Source organism: Synchiropus splendidus, chromosome 7 (assembly GCF_027744825.2).
Source record: "Synchiropus splendidus isolate RoL2022-P1 chromosome 7, RoL_Sspl_1.0, whole genome shotgun sequence".
Classification (NCBI taxonomy): Eukaryota; Metazoa; Chordata; class Actinopteri; order Syngnathiformes; family Callionymidae; genus Synchiropus; species Synchiropus splendidus.
In genome coordinates, this window is record NC_071340.1 from 12722132 (window position 1) to 12741910 (window position 19779).

The 19779-nt window shown below is 40.8% G+C and overlaps 2 protein-coding genes across 4 annotated transcripts in view; both read left to right on the forward strand.

Annotated features, from left to right (window-relative positions):
- The window catches only part of pdlim5a (PDZ and LIM domain 5a), a 38435-nt gene extending 34677 nt beyond the window's left edge, over window positions 1–3758 (forward strand). For all 3 annotated transcript variants that reach the window (XM_053871459.1, XM_053871460.1, XM_053871461.1), the window contains 4 exons: window positions 478–658; window positions 2326–2446; window positions 2691–2806; window positions 3000–3758. In XM_053871459.1, the coding sequence (XP_053727434.1) occupies window positions 478–658; window positions 2326–2446; window positions 2691–2806; window positions 3000–3089 (508 nt within the window). In that variant the 3' untranslated portion in view covers window positions 3090–3758. The remainder of the gene's footprint in view (window positions 1–477; window positions 659–2325; window positions 2447–2690; window positions 2807–2999) is intronic.
- Window positions 3759–5340: 1582 nt separating this feature from the next.
- Window positions 5341–19779, forward strand: part of bmpr1ba (bone morphogenetic protein receptor, type IBa) — a 56186-nt gene continuing 41747 nt past the window's right edge. The window contains exon 1 of the mRNA XM_053871389.1: window positions 5341–5500. The gene's annotated coding sequence lies outside the window, so the exon portion shown is untranslated. The remainder of the gene's footprint in view (window positions 5501–19779) is intronic.

Below are 19779 nucleotides of genomic sequence, written 5' to 3' on the forward strand. Positions count from 1 at the left end.
TCATCATAACAATCACTCAAAACTATTCCCTACGAAAGCCCAGCCCTAACCCTGTTGTATATGTCATAACATAGTACCAGTGTTAGGTGAGGGTCTGAGGTTCGAGGCTGCAACACGTTGAACCTGATTCAATGAACTTGCTGTCTCGATGATTCAAGTAGAAGAAGTGGTGTATTAAACTTCAATAACTTGCTACCTGGTTCTTGGTCGGTGTTTCGTTTCTGGCTTGTTCCTCCTTTGTCCTGAGTGTCTGCTTCTTCGTTCTATGTGGTCAACAGCACAGCCATACGAACATTTTCCTGGAGCTTCTCTCCGTCAAAAACTAAAAACCAGACTGAAGCTTGTGCCATGGAACTTGAAATCCTTTTCTTTATTGAAAGTCGCAAGCTCTAATGGGCGTAATAACTGACTCTTTGAGGACATTTTTTGGGAGGTTGACAGATATACACAGTTATGGTCTGTCTCTGGTTTCCTCAGGGGGCCGTTCCTGGTGGCGATGGGCAAAGCGTGGCATAAAGAAGAGTTCAACTGCGTCCACTGCCGTACATCCCTGGCAGACATCGGCTTTGTGGAGGAGCAGGGCTCCGTCTTCTGTGAACACTGTTACGAAGAGTTCTTGGCGCCAACGTGTGCCCGCTGCCAGACCAAGATCCTGGGGGTGAATTGTCATTGTTTTCTGTCCGTGTTGCCGCTGTGTGCCATACTAGCATTCAGGGATGTGCACAGATAGTGGTGCTCAAGCACCAGCCCCCTACATTACATTTCCCTACAGGAGAAATGTGTCCCTCTGGCTGTAGCCCATACTTCTTCATTCTTAAATTCTTGTGAAAAAAAAAGTTACTCTCCTTTCAAAACAGTCAAATGTATTATTTATTTCAGTTCTTGCAAGAATCATTCCCCAATCCGCACCACGGCATAACAGCCACTCCCACTCCTTCTCATGTCATGTAGAGCGGCAGTCAAACTCTCCTCTGACCTGCAGCAAGGTGTTCGCGAAATCTCATTCAAACTTCCCAGTTTGACCTGGTTTTTAGCTGCAGTTGGTCATGTGACTGGAAGTAATCGAAATGGACTGGGGATATCATTAAAAACTGTGAATTAAAGGAACCAAAACAATATTTTTTTGTGATGAGAGCCCTTTTTTTTTTTTTAGTTGAGCAGCTTCCCCTGAATGTCAGTGCATCTGCCTGATAAACATTATAATGTGTGGTTTAAGAAGCACTTGACTGAAAACTGTATATGGTGAAATATCCAGATTCCTGGAGCTATAGGTGATGAGTTGACTGCAGTTCTTTCCCATCGAAAGGAAAGACTATATTGCATCTCTTGACCTGCTTTCATTTCATTTTAATGTATTATTTTCTTGGAAGACGTGATGTATCGCAACCTACAGCAATACACACAAAGTCAGACCAAAGTTAAGTACTATAAAAATACATCAACTGTCATCACTGAAAGAATAAAAAAAAAAAAATTACTGACTACTAATAAAGCACATATACATATATTGGTTATGCAAATAATAATCATTCGAAATAGAATAAACACAAACACAAATGTAAATTAAATTAAATTATTTAAAAGAAGGAAGAGGTTATCAAAAGCAATGAAATATAAACGTATAGTATAACATAAAGATGGGAGGGAGTTAAAACAACTTAACCTTTAATCGGATGCTTGATCTTGTCCAATTTCAAAATGTCCTACTTTTATAATATATTTTAATTATTTCAAAGTAGTCGCATTCCCTAATGTTTGTCTTATCCAGACTCTAAAGATACAGATTAGATTTCCAGCCCTGAGAAGCCATGGCTTCCAAACATTTCAAGTGCCCACCCCAGAAACTGGGAATGCTAAGGGGACTAAGCTCAGAGGCCCCGTGCCCGCAAGTGTTTCTCGAACCAAGACTGTTGGTGAGCCGAGATCCGTGCGCCTGTAACGGCTCTGACATTTATCCTGTGTGTGTTCTAACCTCTGTTTCCAATCCCTTTCAACCTTCCTTTTCTCACACATCTTCAACCAGCTTACAACTTCTTAACTTCACTTCTAACCGGTTTTCTCGCTCTCTCTCTCTCTCCTAATCCTCCATGTTACCCACCACCCTTGGCTTCAGACTGGCTGGGAACGAAGCATGCCTGCTTTCAACTGGGTCATATGGTCCTAATATGGAAAATATTGTGTCGTAAAAAACACATTTATAGGCATTTTATGGACCGCGTATGGAACATTTCTAGGACATCCTCCTACATTTCTCCTTCTGTGTTAATAACATGTATATATCCATCACTGACAGACCTGTTTTCGCTTGCATGTGTCTCCTGACAGGAAGTTATAAATGCCCTTAAGCAGACATGGCATGTCTACTGCTTCACCTGCACTTCATGTGAGCAGCCCATAAGAAACAACACCTTCCACCTGGAAGATGGGGAGCCATATTGTGAGCAGGGTGAGGAAAGACCCAAGAGCCTATGTTAGATTTAGCAGAAAACTAATGTTTGGTTCAGTAATGTAATAATTCGAGTCTCAATGATCTTAAAATGAAGATATGAATATCTTCATCATGATTTCAGATTGCACAGTACTCATTCAGCACTACAGGATTGTTGGATTGTAGTGCAATTTTATTGCCATCCAAGCGCCATATACCTTCATGGTAGGTGAATGTGTGATGTTCCTTTTATTCCGGACAGATTTCTACACTTTGTTTGGGACCTGTTGCCACGGCTGTGAGTTTCCTATAGAAGCAGGAGACAGATTCCTGGAAGCGCTGGGCTACACTTGGCATGACACCTGCTTCGTCTGTGCAGTGAGTCTTCACCAGTGATTTAAAAGCATGAATTGATAGCACTGCGCATTTCCCAGGTTTTATTTGGCAAAAACACGACTCTACTTTGGTGTATTTATGTGATTCTGAGAGGATTATCGCCAAATATATTGATTCATTTGTAAAAAAGGTCAACGTTATGACTTCTGTGGTTAATCATGTTTGTCTGCGTCAGGTGTGCTGCAACTCACTGGAAGGACAGAAGTTCTTCTCCAAGAAAGACAAACCTCTTTGCAAGAAACATGCCTACAGTCTGAAAATATAAATTGTTGGCTCTTTTTTTTTTTTTTTTTTTTGGCTCCCCTGTGTATAAGATTGTGGTGGAAATGTTCCATAAATAACTTCCGTAATGACAGGTTGTTACTTTGCCAAGTGAGCTTAACCAGGAGCCTCTGTTGAATCAAGTCTTTTTCTTTTTAATATAAACTCAGCCTAGTTCAGGAATGTGGTTCTGATTGAGTTTGTAATTACTTCCTTCAATGATTTTATATATTTGCCTGAAGTTTTGACTGTATTTTCCACTAATGAAACGAGGAGAGGTAATTTAAAAGCATAATAGTATCAAACTTCTGATCGTTTTTTAAATATATTTTTTCATGTCATTGTCGATGTCAAGTAGAATGAGAGTAACAATTTATTTGTTAAAACATAGTTATGAGTGGAATTGAAATATTATAGCAGTTTGACTTCCGGGTTCTTTACTAAGACCACAAGTACTTCAACTCAGTTTTATGAATCACGCTTTTCTGTGTTTAAATTTTAAAATGATATTATATTATTATGGGACAGCAACAGGCATTTATTGTTTTTATTTATGTTTTCATCATTACTTCTTATGAGTGAAACCGGTTCGAATACAGACAAAAAAACAAAAAAAAAACCCAAAACAACCTACACTCTTGTGTATCAGAAATAATTGTTTTAATAAAATGTTTTATTTGGCTATGTTTTGTGTGTGTTTGCATTCCTTTATTAGCAATTTTAACTCAATAGAAGATCAGACTTAGAGAAAACTATGACATTAGTAGTATGGCTTTCATTGTTGTGACCATCTGACATTGACTTTGAATCAGAATCACAATCGAATTTATTGCCATGGTCAGTGGGGGTTCCACCAACTAGAAAATGGTTCGAAATAAAGTGCCTTTAATAAATAAAATAAAAATAAAATAAGAAGAAGAACATTCTCTGCTGGGCCTTCCTGATGAAGGACCTGATGGTTGGCTCCCATTTGAGGTCCTCGGTGATGGTGGTTCCCAGGAAGCAGAAGGAGTCCACAATGGAGCCAGCCAACATGAGAGGGGATGGAGAAACTGTTACTCTCCTGAAGTCTATGACCATCTCCACTGTCTTCTGGGCATTGAGCTCCAGGTTGTTGTGGCAGCACCAGGACACCAGCCGCTCCACCTCCCTCCTGTAAGCCGACTCATCTCCATCTGAGGTGTCATCCGCAAACTTGATCAGCTTCATGGACTGGTGGCTGGAGGTACAGCAGTTGGTGTAGAGGGAGAAGAGCCATGGAGAGAGAACACAGCCCTGAGTGGACCCGATGTTGAGGGTCTGAGTGTCGGAGACAGTCATCCCCAGCCGCACATACTGACTCCGGCTGGTCAAGAAGTCTGTAATCCATTTGCAGAGGGAGTCAGGCACGTTGAGCTGGCGAAGCTTGTCTTCAAGCAGAGCTGGGAGAATCGTGTTAATGGCAGAGTTGAAGTCTACAAACGTGATCCTGACATAGGTCCCTGGGGAGTCCAGATACTGCAGAATGAAATGAACTGCAATGAGTCCAGGTGAGAAGCAGTGATGGATTTCAGGTGAGAGAGAACCAGGCGCTCAAAGGACTTCATGACCACAGATGTCGGTGCCACTGGTGTGTAGTCATTCAGTCCTGTGATCCTGGCCTTCTTGGGAACAGGACTGATAGTGGAGGACTTAAAGCATGCAGGAACATGACAGGACACCAAGGAAGCATTGATTTGCCATTTGTAAAAACAAAACAATAGTTACTCGCCGTGCAGTTGACAAAAGGTGAGGCATTTAAAGTTCAGTTAATCAATGAATAGGACAAAAATAATACACACTAATAAATAAACACCCTATAAGACGGTGTTTACGCAAATGAATAAATAAACAACATTAGCTTTAAATTCTAGGTGGCTGAATTTGAAATATCGCAATTCTTGGTATCAAAATGGTTCATATTATTGTCCTCCATCACCACCAGCAGGCAACACAAACATTAGTTTTCACCTTGGAACACAAACATAAAAAGACCATTTAGATCAACTAATTTTAATAGACTTGAGGAGAAATTAAATAGGATGGCAAAGGTGCATCTTTGTTCTTTTCGAAGGATTCTATGGGGCATACAGTGATTTAGCGATAAGAGAGCTGTGAGCATAATTTGACAGCAGGAGACATCCACAATCTTTGCAGGTTAAACTTGACAATGATTCCCCAAGTTCACTTTTAGAAGTAGCCAATGCAGCGGCATTAATCGCCCGCCATACCGATGACATCTGGAGGAGCTCGCTTTCCACGAGAGGGAAGGAAAAGGGAGGAGAGTCACTTCGTCTTGGACCGGCAAAGGAACAACTCTCATCTGCTCCCACGATCCCGACGAGCTGTCCACTTCTACCTGCGGCTGAGAACAACGACGGCTGACGCCAGGCTGAGGTGAGAGACATGGACGCGACCGTGACGTCGCAGCGGAGTGAAAGCTAGTCTGTTGGTTCGAAAGCGGTTTGTTGACATTCGCTCACACGTGCCGCTTTGGGGCTAAATTGAGTGCTTCATGCTAAACTCTGTCGGCAATAACAGTTAATTCAACTCAAACGGCCGTTCATTTGAACTCGGTCTCGGTTAGTTATACTGAGTCACGCAGTAGAAAAACACTGTGGCTGTAGAAGTAAACATCAACAAACTTGCTGAATTTGTGACGTAGCTCATCCATTCAGATTCACTTCATCTAAAACTTAACAGTCGAGTTCATCTGAAGAGAATCAGAAGAGTCATTCATACTGTCAACCTGTGAGGAATGATTCAAATAAAGTGTTAAAATGCCACTTATTGAGAAGAACAATGGTGCTTAATAGGTGATTTTTTTTTTTTTTGAAAAAGTAAAAGTAGCTCACTACTTTTTTAGATCAAGGGAATAACTATATTCATTTATGGCTTCATAACATTAACATTTTTTGTTCCTGAATTAATGTTTTTTTGAAAGAGAATGTAGCGTTTTATGGGAGTTGTATAGGAGTCTCCGAGGGCCCTGAAAAAGGAGTGAGCCTCAGTACTGCCTGGAGCAGTGAACCACAGTCCACTATTCCCCAAACTACTTATACACACACTCAGGCATGCACATACTACTCCGCTCCCAGCCCAGTAACCAGGTCCAGGTGTTTTGTCAGAGTGTATTATGACAGGAGTATATCTGAGTGTGTGCGTCTTTGTGTCTCTGAGTTACCAGATGGCATAATTTTGCGGCTCCAAATCTTACCTCATCTCATCCAAGGGGTCCAGGGGCAGCACCGGGGGACTGCACTGGAAAACACTTTGCTAATGAAATGAAAGAAGCAGAGATCCAGATGTGTAGATATTTGTGTGTGTGTTCCAACTTCTGTCACTCAAGTGCCGTGCTTGTACACAGTTTTCGAGGGTTCAACCAGGAGCAGCAATCTTATCCAGGTCAAGAACGCATGATGCAAATCTGAGAAACGGCCACGTTTTCAATTGGCTGTGTAATTGAGTTTCACGTGCTCGCTGTAAACAGTAGACTCTCCTGGAGTGTCTGCTATGTTTGCGCTTGAGTGTTGGTGAAACGGAGATTGGAAGATGCTTTATAATTCTATCCACCTTGTGATGTGAAAGATGAGATTTAAGATACCGATGGAAGGAAAGGTCACATTACATTGCCTCGGATAACCACGCATGCCAAGAACAGCAAAACAATTATTGTTTTGTTTCTCCAAGCAGAAGACAAATAGGAGAACAAAAAATGGTGACCTGATATTGCTGAAAAAGAAGACCCCACATCAGCTACATTTTGGTCATTGTGTAATGTTTCAGTTGTAGATTCCTGGATCGGCCTCAGTTCATTTGTTAGGCTTGGCGGAAAAGGTCAAGTTGAAGGACAAATTCCTTCTCAATTCCTACTCTCACTTATGGTCACACACCTTTGGTAGTGATCGAAAGAATGTGATCAAGACTCCTGGCTGGGATTTTAATACTTCATATCCAAATACCGTAAATTCCGGGCTATAGAGTGTACCAGACGCGGCACCCACAAAATTTAAGAAGGGAAATAGATCTTATTCATGCATGAGCCGCGCCAGTCTACAAGCCGCGGGTGCAGTGGTGCTGTCTGCACCGTAGAAAGCTCAGTGGTGCTTAAAAATGCATGAGGATCACTTCCAGCATGTGCTGTTTTACGCTTATGCGTCCGAAGTTCGAAGACTTCACAGCCGTTCTCAGCAGCTGCTTCTTGTCTCCAGTCCTAGAGGAGATTGGCTCTGTTGGCGGAGCTGCGGACATGCAGGCGAAAGCAGCACATTTTGAGCGTTTTAAGGTCAATAAAACGCCTGTGATTTAATCTGTTTGATTGGCTGAGGCTTTGATTTGCAGAATGCCATATAAGCCAGATTCCGAGAAAACAGTAGCGTCTTATAGTCTAGAAATTACGGTAGTTATTTATTAAATGTTTATAATGCATGCTTAAAATATCGACACAATATCATGCCATTGCAATATTTCATGGATGTTGAAGGGCCAGTAGATAAGTGTTGAGACAGGACCATTCAGTTTGGGGATTGTATGGTCATTCATGCCTCTGTTGTTATCGCACTGCTATTCATGGATTAGAGGTGATGAATGTAGAGAAAGTGCTTACTTCTAACATTACTATGGTTGTCATTGGCTTTGGTCTCTAGCAGTATACAGTACATCATTTAAATGTTTGAAACAATAACCCCAACTTTTAAACAGTTTTGCCTCCAGTTTCAACATGATGAGTTGCTATTCTATCAAATAAATCACTGATATTCCACAGAGTGAGTGTAATTGTGGAGTGTTACGTGGGAAGTTTCTTGACAGTAAATCTGATCAGGAATTAAATCCGAATGAGTGTTTCTCATCTGTTCAGGGTTCAGCTTCAAAAGAACTTTGTTTCTAAAGTTGTAAAAAGGTTTGATGGTGATAAATGTTCAATCATCTAAATCCCTCCACCTGAAGAGGAAGCATTTGATAAGGATCACCGGCTGATAAGAACCAAAAAGCCGGAGGGCTTTTTTCCCCCGTAAACATCTGTCTTTCTAAATTATATTGTCAGTGTGATATTCCTGAAAGATTAAACGTTTCAACTCTTCCACTTTGAACTTCAGGAGGAAGTGTCAGTGACACGATGTTTAGGTTATCTGAGCAGATTATGAAAACCAAAATATGGGCAAAGTCAGGTGACCTCTAGTGGTGGTTCTTAACATTGCATTATTTTTGATGAAGCTGTCGATGGTTTTGTTAGTGGTTGTTTTTGGAACCTGTTTCTTGAAGACAAATGACAAACATGTTGTTTCACTCCACACATTGATCTGCTGCATGCCATACTTATTTTGGTCGGAATGTAGCCTCGGGTCAATACCTCACTGCTAACCTAACATTCATATTTTTTTCTTAGCGCTCAGGTGATTTCATTTGATCATGCTGCAAAAGGCTGTATTTCTGAAGCAGTGTGGTTTATTGTCTCCCATGTGAATTGAGAAGTTTTTTTCAATTCACATACTCGGCTCAAACAATAAACAATCTATTCCCTAAATAGTCAAATTATGAAAGAGGCCGAGGATGTGTTTGTTTCAGCCCCCACATTCAAGCAACTGGACTTGGGTACAATTTACATATGAAAGTGTCTGTTGAAAATGTGATAATGATTATTCATAAGGTCCTGTTTAACATGTGAAGCTTTTATCTATCATCCATTATTATTCATCAGCCCTTGACAACATGTATGCTGTCTTTCTAGTTTCAGCGATTCACGAGCCTCAGCTGTGCGGGGCTTTATCAAAGAAGAAGAGTGTTTGATTGTAGAGCCTGTCTGATCACAATGTACTTGATTTTCAATACTGCCATGAAGTGGATTCTGATTAAGATCCACGTGTGTTGGCCACACATGGCTCTCATCTGCTTTCATACACCGGGTGGGAAAAAAAATCTTGACAGCCACGGTAACATATATTCAAACGCCTCTTTTTTCAGTGAGTTGAAGGCTGTTAAACATCAGGGTTCAAGTGAAGGCAAGTCTATAAGATTTTAAACGTCATAATGCATTTCTGCTCCTCACATATGTGCGCGGTGATATGCATGTTGCATTGGTCGTGAAAACTTTCACAGCCATTGGGTGGCGTGTAATAATTTGGTCCATTTTTTTCATGTATAATTAAGGCCATTTTCACAATTAACAAGAACATACTTATTTAATTGCATTAGAAATGCAGTTGTATTCTGTGTTTTATGACAAACTCGCATTCGACCATGGGGCGCTGTGCTGTGGGTCCCACACTCCTACTTTACTTTGACATCCTGCGGGCTGTGAGCTTGAGACCCTTGCTCTAGTGTCTCTTCCTCTTTACTCCAAGGGTCCCTAATATGTTTTTAATGGTTTTGGTTAGGGCTGCACGTAACTCTTATTTTCATAGAAGACTAGACAGACTATGTTCACAGTGCATACAGGGTGATGAACATCCCGACATGATTGTGGGGTTGTAAATAATACATAAATTAATGTGTATATATATATATATATATATATATATATATATATATATATATATATATATATATATATATCTTAAGTATTGCGGACACTTGTACAGTTGTTTTGAAACTTTATATTTCAATTTCAGTTGCTCAAAATCTAGTGTGAACGGGATGTGTCCTTTGATGTGCCTTTTTTTTTTGTGCCTCAGTGATTTCTTCTTTTACTGCGAGTACAAAGACGTCATGACTACTCGACTAATGAAAGCGTCTGCGAATAATTTAATAGTCGATCATAGTCGACTAGTAGACTAGTCGCTGCGGCCCTGGTTTTGATCTTGGATGCTTGGCAATGTCACAACACCATCAGAAAAGAATAGTGTGTTTTTGTTCTCAAATGTTAATCCCGCTGACAAGCTTTGTAGTCGTACTGTGGTGCGGTGCGCTGCTGCTTCTCTTCATATTAGCAGCCTTCCTGATTTATTACTAGCATGTCTTTAATTTGTCTCTAGATGAGTAGATCTACCTTCAGTGTATTTACATTCTTCAGATTTATGATTCCAGAACGAGATCATCCGTGCACACAGTCTTACGATTCTAATCTATGGGCGCATTACTCTCCTGCCCGCCCCAGGGTGGACATTCAACCCAGTGCTCTTGATGTCATGATGGAGCTATTTGGTCCTGGTGCTCTATAATTCACTCGGGGCACACAGTTCAGCCGCTCCCTCTTTCCTTCCTGCCACCTTATGAGACAATACTTCAAGTGTCATTTTTCTGTCACATCCAACTCACTTTGACCCTGTATTTGTCTAGCAGCAGGTGTTAATGCCATTGCACGGATTCATAGATTTAAGATAATTTTTCCTTTTTTTGGTTAACTCCCTTCTTGCTGGGAGTTTAAGTGCTGGGTCCCAGACGGTGAGTGTCAGATCACTCAACCAGCCAGAGTCTGATCTCATGATTTAACTATTCTCTCCCACTGCTCTATAATTCACACAGCTCAGCCCCAGTAGTTTCTTTTCCTTCTGTTCTGTTGCGGTGTCTCTCACACATCGTGGGGGGAAGAGTGGACGCATCAAGGTCGCGATGCGGTGGTGTGTTTCTTTTCAGGTTGTCCATGAACTTCAAAGATATAGTGACCTCGGCAGCCCATGTACTTAATACTCATTAATACTGATATGAGAAGCAACGTTGAGCTGACGTAGTCTTTAAAATAAAAATAATGATCTAATGCCGTTGGTTATGATTTTAAACTGTGATCAGTAATAACTAGGGCTGGGTGATATGGCATACTAGATATAGCATTTTGTCCATTTGATCTTGATTATTCTCCTTATCTTTCGATATTATTTTCTGTCATGAAAAAAAGTTATTTAAATTAAATTTTAGAAACCGTGCATGGCAAAGATCATAAGAACAAATTCCACGCAACAAACATAGAAAAGAATAACACTGTTCAACCACAAAATAAAGTAAATATGATAATGTAAGAACAATCCTCGCACAAACTGATCTCATGCTGTGTTGGCTAGCTTGGAGGCTAATGCTAAAAACGGACTCTGCAAACGTCAGCTGAAGTTGCATAAACAGTACTTAATTTTAGTTTTTGGTATCACATTTTCGACTGTTCTCTATTGTCGGTCCGATTCAGAATGCGCCGACCCCTGGTGGCCAGGTTAGGAGAGCTGTACAGGAAGTGGCTGGCGAGTCAGGTCATGGCCAACAATTGAGATCGACCAGAATTGTTGATACGATGGTCGGCCTGCTCTTGTAGTAACGCTAGCTATCTGACAAGTCCATCACGGTGGATGTGCGTAGCTTCTGTTTTTGCGAGAGCTGCATAAATTAGGAAAATGTAGAGAGTAACAAGATGAAGTAACAAGCTAAAAGCATGTGGATACCTTTTAAAATAAAATGAAATCTTTGTGGGAACAACAGATTTTTGCTATAGATGCATCTGTTGGGGATTCCCATGGGGAAATGGGTTTAACGTTCCTTTTTGAGTACGTGGTATCTCTCCTCTAAGAGCTACCCAGATGATCGTGAAGATTTTAAGATTCTCCGACTCCAGCCCTATTAATTGAGTCTATTGTTTTGTAGGCAGTTTATTGCCATAAATCTGCTGTTGTTGAGTCTATTCGACAGGCCAATGATTCCCTCAGTTCTCACCTTAGTAAAGAGTAAGGAGAGTGAGGACCTGGGTTGCATATACAAACCGAGTGAGTTGTGTAGATGCTTCTTGAACCCTGAAGACTGTTCTTTATTTTCCAAGACCCCATCACTGTCTCTTTGTGTTAGCTTTGGCTCACTTCTAACAGAAGTGGTCGTCGGTTCGACAGTTCACTGGTGGGGGAAACAGAAGAATGATATAGAGTGATGAGTGGGGGGTTGATGTGGGGAAAAAGAGGAGAGTGTGGAAAGAAAGATAACCATCTGGATGCACTTTAAGATAATTTCACCCGTACTGCCCCCCCAAAAAACCTGAGACCCTCAATTTCATGGTACCTCCTTTTGAGGTGCCTTTCCATCAGTGACAGGGGAAGTATTTGCCTAAGAGCAAGTGTCATTTGTACGTTTCGGAAAGTGATTTCAGTCATTATTTAACTGCAGTGACTGTACTCAGACACCTTAAATACAGACCAACGCTATCAATTTCTCATTTTAGTCACCGCCACAAACTAGCTTGACATGTTAGCCAAGCCAATTATTCGATTTTCAAAGAATGTCCCTGAGGTCAGAAGTCAGACTGAGTGATGGGAAACTACTTCCTGTATACTAAAGTGAGTCATTGTGAAGCAGACAAGTCGTTTGCCCTGTATTTCAACATGTCCAAAGTCAAATGAATAAGGAGAAATTCCGACCGCCTATGAACACAGGTGGTTATAATCAACCAAGATTTCCCTTCAATCGGTACGTTTTGTTGTAAATAGGTCGAAGTGCATCAAAAAGACGAGCTGATGACTGAGAGCTAGGTCAAACAAATAAACGATAAATTGTAGTAATTTGGCTGCATTTTTCAAGACAGGGTGGCCAGGTACTGGGAGAACAATGCTGCCATTCAATTACATATTTAGTTTTGGACACACACCAACGACACACCAGTCTGATATATTCACACACAACAGAGGTGATAAACAAGGTGAGAAAATTCAACGTTGCTCATGCGATGTGCATGAAAAGTAAAAAACAAATCCTTAACACTAGGACCAGGTCAAAATGACCTACATGTGGATCCAAATAAAAAGCAGGTGAAATAGCTCTCCCTGTGTGACAATTCATTTGCACCACCATGTGGTCAGTACTAAATAATGAGACAAGCTCATAAAATACTCAACACTTTTCAAGCTAAGACTCACTCAGCATCTGCTTTCAATCCTATCGACCTGAGCACAAGAGTAATCCTGAATCTTCCCTGTGTTCATTGTTCTTCCTCTGGCCAAAACTTAAACTTTAGACCCAACCGGATGATACAATGTGAGCCCATTCCCTCTTTGATTTGTATGACGCTGGTTGAATATTTGTCTCTGAGGCCTCGTAACATCTGCTGACGAAAGAAACTTTTTTTTGGGTAAAATGTTGGCGCTACATCAGATGCTAGCCGTTGTTAGTGTAGTTAAACTTTAGGACTGTATGTGGTTATTGTCCAGTAGTTTCAAGTTCTTGAATAGAATTAGCTTAAGGTGAATGAGGAACCTTGCATTTTATGTTTATATTAAGAATGCACAGATTATTTTTTTCCCAAAACAAGAAGTGTATGAGTACTTGCATTTGAGTACTCATTGATACTGAGAACTTGTGCAATTGCACATAAAGTTAGTTTGATTTTTAAAATGTATTCATATTTGTGGTCTGTAATTTGAACAACATTGTTTTTCAGATACATGTGTGATGGTCACAAGTTTCACTGCCGTACAAACACAAAATAGAGAAGGCCGTTCGAGAAGTGATTTGTTCAAAATCTGAATCGTTTTTTCCCATTACAATTAATGGAAAAAGAAATAATATGTTCCAAGCCTTAAAATAGGCTTTTGTAGGAGTGAATGTAGAATGTAGAGTGTCTGCCTTGGAAGTGTCCAGGAGCACCTCCCCTGTGTCGCTCGACCACGGTCCAGTGCGGAGACAGGAAAGGTTTTACACCTCAATATGAAGAAAAAACAGTCAGTACATGTAGCTAGCGGGACACGTCTGCGTACAGAGGCTGCGTTATACACAATAACAAAGCGCGTCGTGGGTCAGCTGATTGGCCTGCGCACGTTATATTTTTTCTGACTTTTTTCGGGGGCATTCGAGTTCTGGATTTTCGTTCGAAATCTGAAGCAAAAAAATCTCGAAATTTTTCTTCGAACTCCGATTTGTTTGAAGTCCAAGACGTTCGAAAACCGAGGTACCACTGTAGTTTGAAACTCTTTTTACTACAACACTAGTTTAACTGATAACGCATATGTATAGTCAAACACAAAGTCATATTTGTGAACTTAGAATGTTCAAAGTGCACTTGAAGTCATTCCTCTCTAGCGAAGTTCTCTTAATTTACCTACCCTTTTTACTATTAAATATTCATGAATTGTACCAAAATCAACGAAAACACTGGGTCAAGTGAGTGATTCTAAGGTAGCGTAGCAAAGCTATAGCACGAACATAAGCAAGGAACTGACCCCAGTAACACACATTAACCAATGTCTGACCTACAGTTCTGCATCTGTATCAATGAAAAACTTAAGTGAACAATGTGTTTCAAGATGTGGGGATTTAAATGCAGCAGGGAAATGTGTGTTTTATTTTGAGCGCCATTCTTCAACTCACTCGCACCGAATTGCATGTTGAACGTGAAATGAAGTCAAGGATGATTTATCGTTTCCTTTGTGCAGAAAGGTCTTTGGCATGAATTTGGATAAAATATGTCTGAGCCATTATCTGCTATTGTCCGTCTCTGTCTGTCTGCCTGCACTCTTTCACAGACTAGCACGTCTGAATGTTGCGTGAGATGTTGCAGATGTCTCCTGTCACCTTATGGATACACTTTTGGCTTGGAGTTGCATCCACATTTCCAGCGCAGGCGCCACCTTCCCCTGGGTCATAAATTCATGATGTGATCATCAATGTGTTTTCCAAAGTCATTTCTCCAGTGTGATTACATCTGATTGATATCAAATTAAATTTGTCCTCTCGGATATTGAATTTGATGCATGTAAAATCAAATCTTGAGAGTCTGTTTCTTCTCGCTGGTTTACACAAATATGCTTTTAACAGGGAAGCGGCATAAGAAGTTAGGATTTTGGGACTCATTCATGGGTGAAATCAAAATGTCTAATCAATTGGTGTGATTAATAGCTGAGTAGGAAATATATTTTTCAGTGAGAACTAAATGTTGCATGAATAATAAAAACTGTGAGTCGGTCAGAGGGGAGCAAGAGCGATGTTTGCAGATTTAATTTCATAATAAAAAGCTGTAGGCTTTAACCAGATACCCATTAAATCACCAGCACAGTGGGGTCCAAAATGAGGATGAAAACCAGAGTAACACGGTTCAATAAAAAAGACCAGACATCCCTGCAGGTAATTTCTGTTCTGAGCTGGTTTGGTTTCTGAGCCAGAAAAATCTTGTTATTGACATTTGTGTTAGGATCAAGAGTAACATCCTTGTAAATCCAATTATTGACGTTAGGGCTTGTCAGGAATATGTCAGATACACGGAAGCATAGTTGAACATTGCATATTGCTCATGCCAGAGGAGTACTTCAGGAGTAGATTTCAGTTTCAAACTCAATATCAAGCTGATACTGCAGTGAGTGAACCAACCGAGAATTAGCTTTAGGACCAGTTCTTTGTGTTACAGAGCGTTTTCTATCCAAACATCCAGAACCACAGTGCTGTGCCTCCATGTTGAATTTGAAGAGATGGTATCCTTAACACAATAACACATGAAATACTCTGTGACCTTGTGATTTCCTCCAAAGACACTGTTCGTCATATAATTTCTGTTTACTATGACACATTGCTGAAGTTGTATGAGCAGGACATAGATAAAAGGAAGAAGCTGGCTTAATGAATAATATTCAAACACGTCTACATGTTCTGAAAATCACTAAACGTGATAACATTTTTCCTGCTGTAAAAGTAAATTGGTGTTCATTGTACTTGATCAAGGCATGTCGTAATGAGGATTTAAAAATTCTGGGAATCTTTCCTTGGAAATTCTTTGAGAACAGGAATGAAGTGGGAATTTTCAAAATTGAAGATTGGCTCTTCCTAAGGAACTCAAAAAAACAAACAACATTTTCGCATAATCCAGACTAGGAGTGCAACTAACAATTATTTTGATAGTCGACTTGTCACCGAATACTGTACTTAAATGGGAAATGGTCAACTATTGAACCCATTGGGCACTAATTTAATAGTCAATTTTCTTCACTGAAACAAACAGATTCAAATATACTTGCCATTCCTCAATCACATTCACCGAACACAGTGCTTATTGCATGACAATTGAGAGTGCAGCCCCTACTGGCACTGTGCATGCCAGCTCCGTCTACCTGGCCCAACTGGGGCCCACCTAAGCTCTCCCAGCGCCAGTCTGTCTATATTTATGCTTGTACATAATAGATTACCAGTTGGTTCTCTTAAACCTCCAACTAAATCCCATTTATTCTCATAATTCCTATGGAAAGTTTCCAATATGGAATTTTTCCAAAATTTTCAAGCTTAACTTCCCCTGGAAATTTACCAGAAACCTCCTGCAAATATATAAAATTCCACCCTTTTGCAACCCTAGTCTTGATGTTGAGCAAATAATTGCATGGCTTTGGGCTTCATTTCTTCATAAACGGCATGTTCTCCCTCACATTTCCACGCAGGTGTGCGGGTGCGTGCACCCCAAAACGCACAGCGTGCCCTCTACTTTATAACCAATGTGAAATGCTGAAGGCAAAGGTTTTACTAGATGGAACCTCTGAACCATGTCCACCGCGTTTCCTGTTGAATATAAAACCCCTGCACCCAGCCGTGCTACACTTTTATTATTGACCTCACTCTGAAAAGCAAGAGAAAACGCATGAAAATTCATAGATCAGAAGACACTTGGGCACGCAAGTTGTGTGTGTTCTTGTTTTTGCATTCACCTCTGTCAAGACCAGTGAGGGATTAGCTTTTCAGCCGCTGTTGAGATTGGGTTAACTGTCTGGTTTATGTTCTTTTTTATGATCTCTCTTTAGTTATTTAAAGTAGAAAAGCACTGAGACATCACATTGCTGTCTTGTAAAACACTGCATTCAGTGAAATGAGTGGCAAAACTTTGGTTAATCAAGCACTGTGTTGGCTCATGGTTGTTTGAACCAGAGTCACTCAAGTGAAAAGCTGATCATTTCCAATTTGTTGTATGTTCTATATATATAGTATAGTATATTCTGTATGTAGCATGTAGTTGAAGACTCATGTAGTAGGTTAGCACTGTCTGCCCATTGACTTATGTGTCTTATTACGCAACAAACTACAAGCAAAGAAAGCAGTGAGAAGTCAGTGGTCTGGATATTTGTGACTATACTGGTGTCGAGTGTTGACTACACTGTCTTGACAAATGTGTGCGGCTCTGACATAGTTACCTGAGTGGACTATGTCTGTTTTCGGTGAAGGTTTGTGCATTGACTGAGGAAGTACCGTCCAGTCTTGAGCGTGAGCGTACTAGTATTGTCAATGGCAGGAACAATGTGTTGGTTCTTTAGCCTTCAATATTATTTGACTCAGAAACATGGTCACATGTCTATTTTGGTGGAGGAGGACAGACAGTAATAATATTTCAAGCTCGCGGGTCGGTAAAAACATGACTGCTGGATACCTGCCGACCTTGAGTCTGACCCAAGGGCATGTTCACACAATTGCTGAAAACAGAAAAAAACATTACATTTGAGTCTAAAAATCTGCTTTAAAAACAACAGATTGTATGAACGAGAGATTCACAAGACTCAGATTCCTTTTGAAGGGGATTAAAAGAAACAAAAAAAGAGCTCGGCAGTGTCGCCCCTGGGTTTAGGTTCTAGCTAATCAACGGTGCACACAGCCGTGACTGTTCTGTTCCAGTGGACTGGAGACTGAGGGAGGGGTCGGGGGGCAGGATGAGGGTCTGCAGTGGGGCCATGAGGATGGAGGGAGGAAGAGTGTTCATGTGCCTTGCAGACCTTTGCCTGTGATTTAAGTCACTTGGGAGCTGTGTGTGTTTTTGGTGTGTATTGTGTTGATTCAACTTGATGAACAAATTGTGTCAGTGGTCTGATGTCACCTAATAAAGGAGAGTCGGTCGAGTTTCACTTATAATCACTATCAGATGTCTGTGTGAGCGACGGGTGGATTTTGTTTTTTTTTTTGAGTTAGCTACTGATTTCTAAATTGTTGGATCTTCACTTGTCTCATCCGTTTGTAACTTCCAGGTAAAGTGCCGCTGGTCCCTGTTGGATGAGGACTCTGTGGCCAGTTCTGTTCCTGAATGTAAAACCTGTGGGTGGTTTGTTTGGGTTTGCTGCATATAAAGGTGCGTCGCCGCAATTGAGTGTGCAGGCTCTCCTCATATTCCGCCAAGCCACGTCCTAATCATTGTCAGATGGTGGACAGAGTCCTCACGTCTGGAGCCGTTTATGAGTCCTGCAGCTGCCTGGAGCGAGAGAGGGGGAACCAAATCCTCGCAGCCTGGCTTTTCTTTGTTGTCTGAGATTGTGTAAGATGGAAAGTAGGGGCGAAATGATGAGATGAGAGCGAGTGGTCAGCAACAGTGCTGTGGCCCTGTGAGAATCGACTCTTATGACTTTATAATTGTGGTTCCTTATTGGGTCTTTTATTAGAAAACAACATGACAGTTCACTTAAATCTGTCCACGTTTTCTTTTAAAAACAGTCATTTAAAACAATGCATTTTTTACGCATTCATCGATAGTCTTTCAGTAAGTTGTGTGAATGCCGTCTCTGTTTCTACTTCAAAACCTTTTGGTGCCCTTTTGCTATTAATTATGCTTTGAGAAGTTGCTTCATCCGTACCATCAGCAATCTCCACTCAGCAGGAAATTAAGGATAATCTCTGCCCTCTGGATTCTCCATATTGCCAAAAGGCCAGAGAAGGTGAAGTGGCTCTCCTGCAACATTGTTTGGAGTCAAATGTGGATTAGTTCTGCGTGTTTCTAGATGAAGTGTGTGTGCATCAGAGTCTCTTTCCATGTTATGTCTTCCTGATGTCTTCTCTGTAGTTTAGTGTCGGTCAGTCCACCATCTGTCCTACATTTCAATGAGATGAACAGCACATCCTAAATCATTGGCTATATTTTATATTATGAACATTTAATGTAGTGTAACTATGTCTGTCTTTTTTTTAATAAATCAATCCGAATGCATTGCAATGACATTTTCAGGAAACATTGGTAATGAGACAAGGAACAGATGATTTCCTTTTGTTCTATCTTCATTCAGGATGCTTTTGAAAGACTTGTCAAGCTTTCACACTGTCGGAACCTTTTTGGTTCCTGGAACGAGTTTGTGGATGAAATGGTTCCAGTTCGCGTTCGAGCAACAGGAACCAGGAACCAAATGGATTAGTTCTTAAAACAATTTTAGTCCCGCTTCAGGGTCTGTCGGATGTTTTCTTGGGAACCCTTTTCCTAGCCCCAACTGCTGGCACATCTCCTTCACTCCTTCACAACTTCACTTGATTTTAAGACTGTGCAGACAGATGGAGATAAGTGGGTAGATGAGGTGGTTAAGGCACTTTTGGCCATCTACATTACAGATAAGGTGCAGCAAGGTTCTGAAGGTTTGCTTCGCGCTTTCATCCTCCCAGTCTCAATTCTTGAATTATGGAATTTGTTTTTGAGTTGATCGTATATCATGATCAAATATCAGAGGGACAGAGGAGAGAGAGCCAGTACATTGGTAGGAAGATGTTGAGGTTGGAACTGCCAGGCAGAAGGTGGAGAGGAAGGCCAAAGAGGAGATTTATGGAGGTGGTGAAGGAGGACATGAGGTTTGTAGGTTTGAGAGAAGAGGAAGCAGAGGACAGGGTGAGATGGAGGAAGATGATCCACTGTGGCCACCCCTGAAGGGAGAAGCCGAAAGAGAAAGAAAATTTGTTTGGTTTAATTCTTTAAAAAAAACAAAAAAACAATGACCTTCCAACGACTAAATTTTCCATGTATGTGAGCTCAGCTGTGACTGTAGTAATTCAATTGACTGAGATATGCC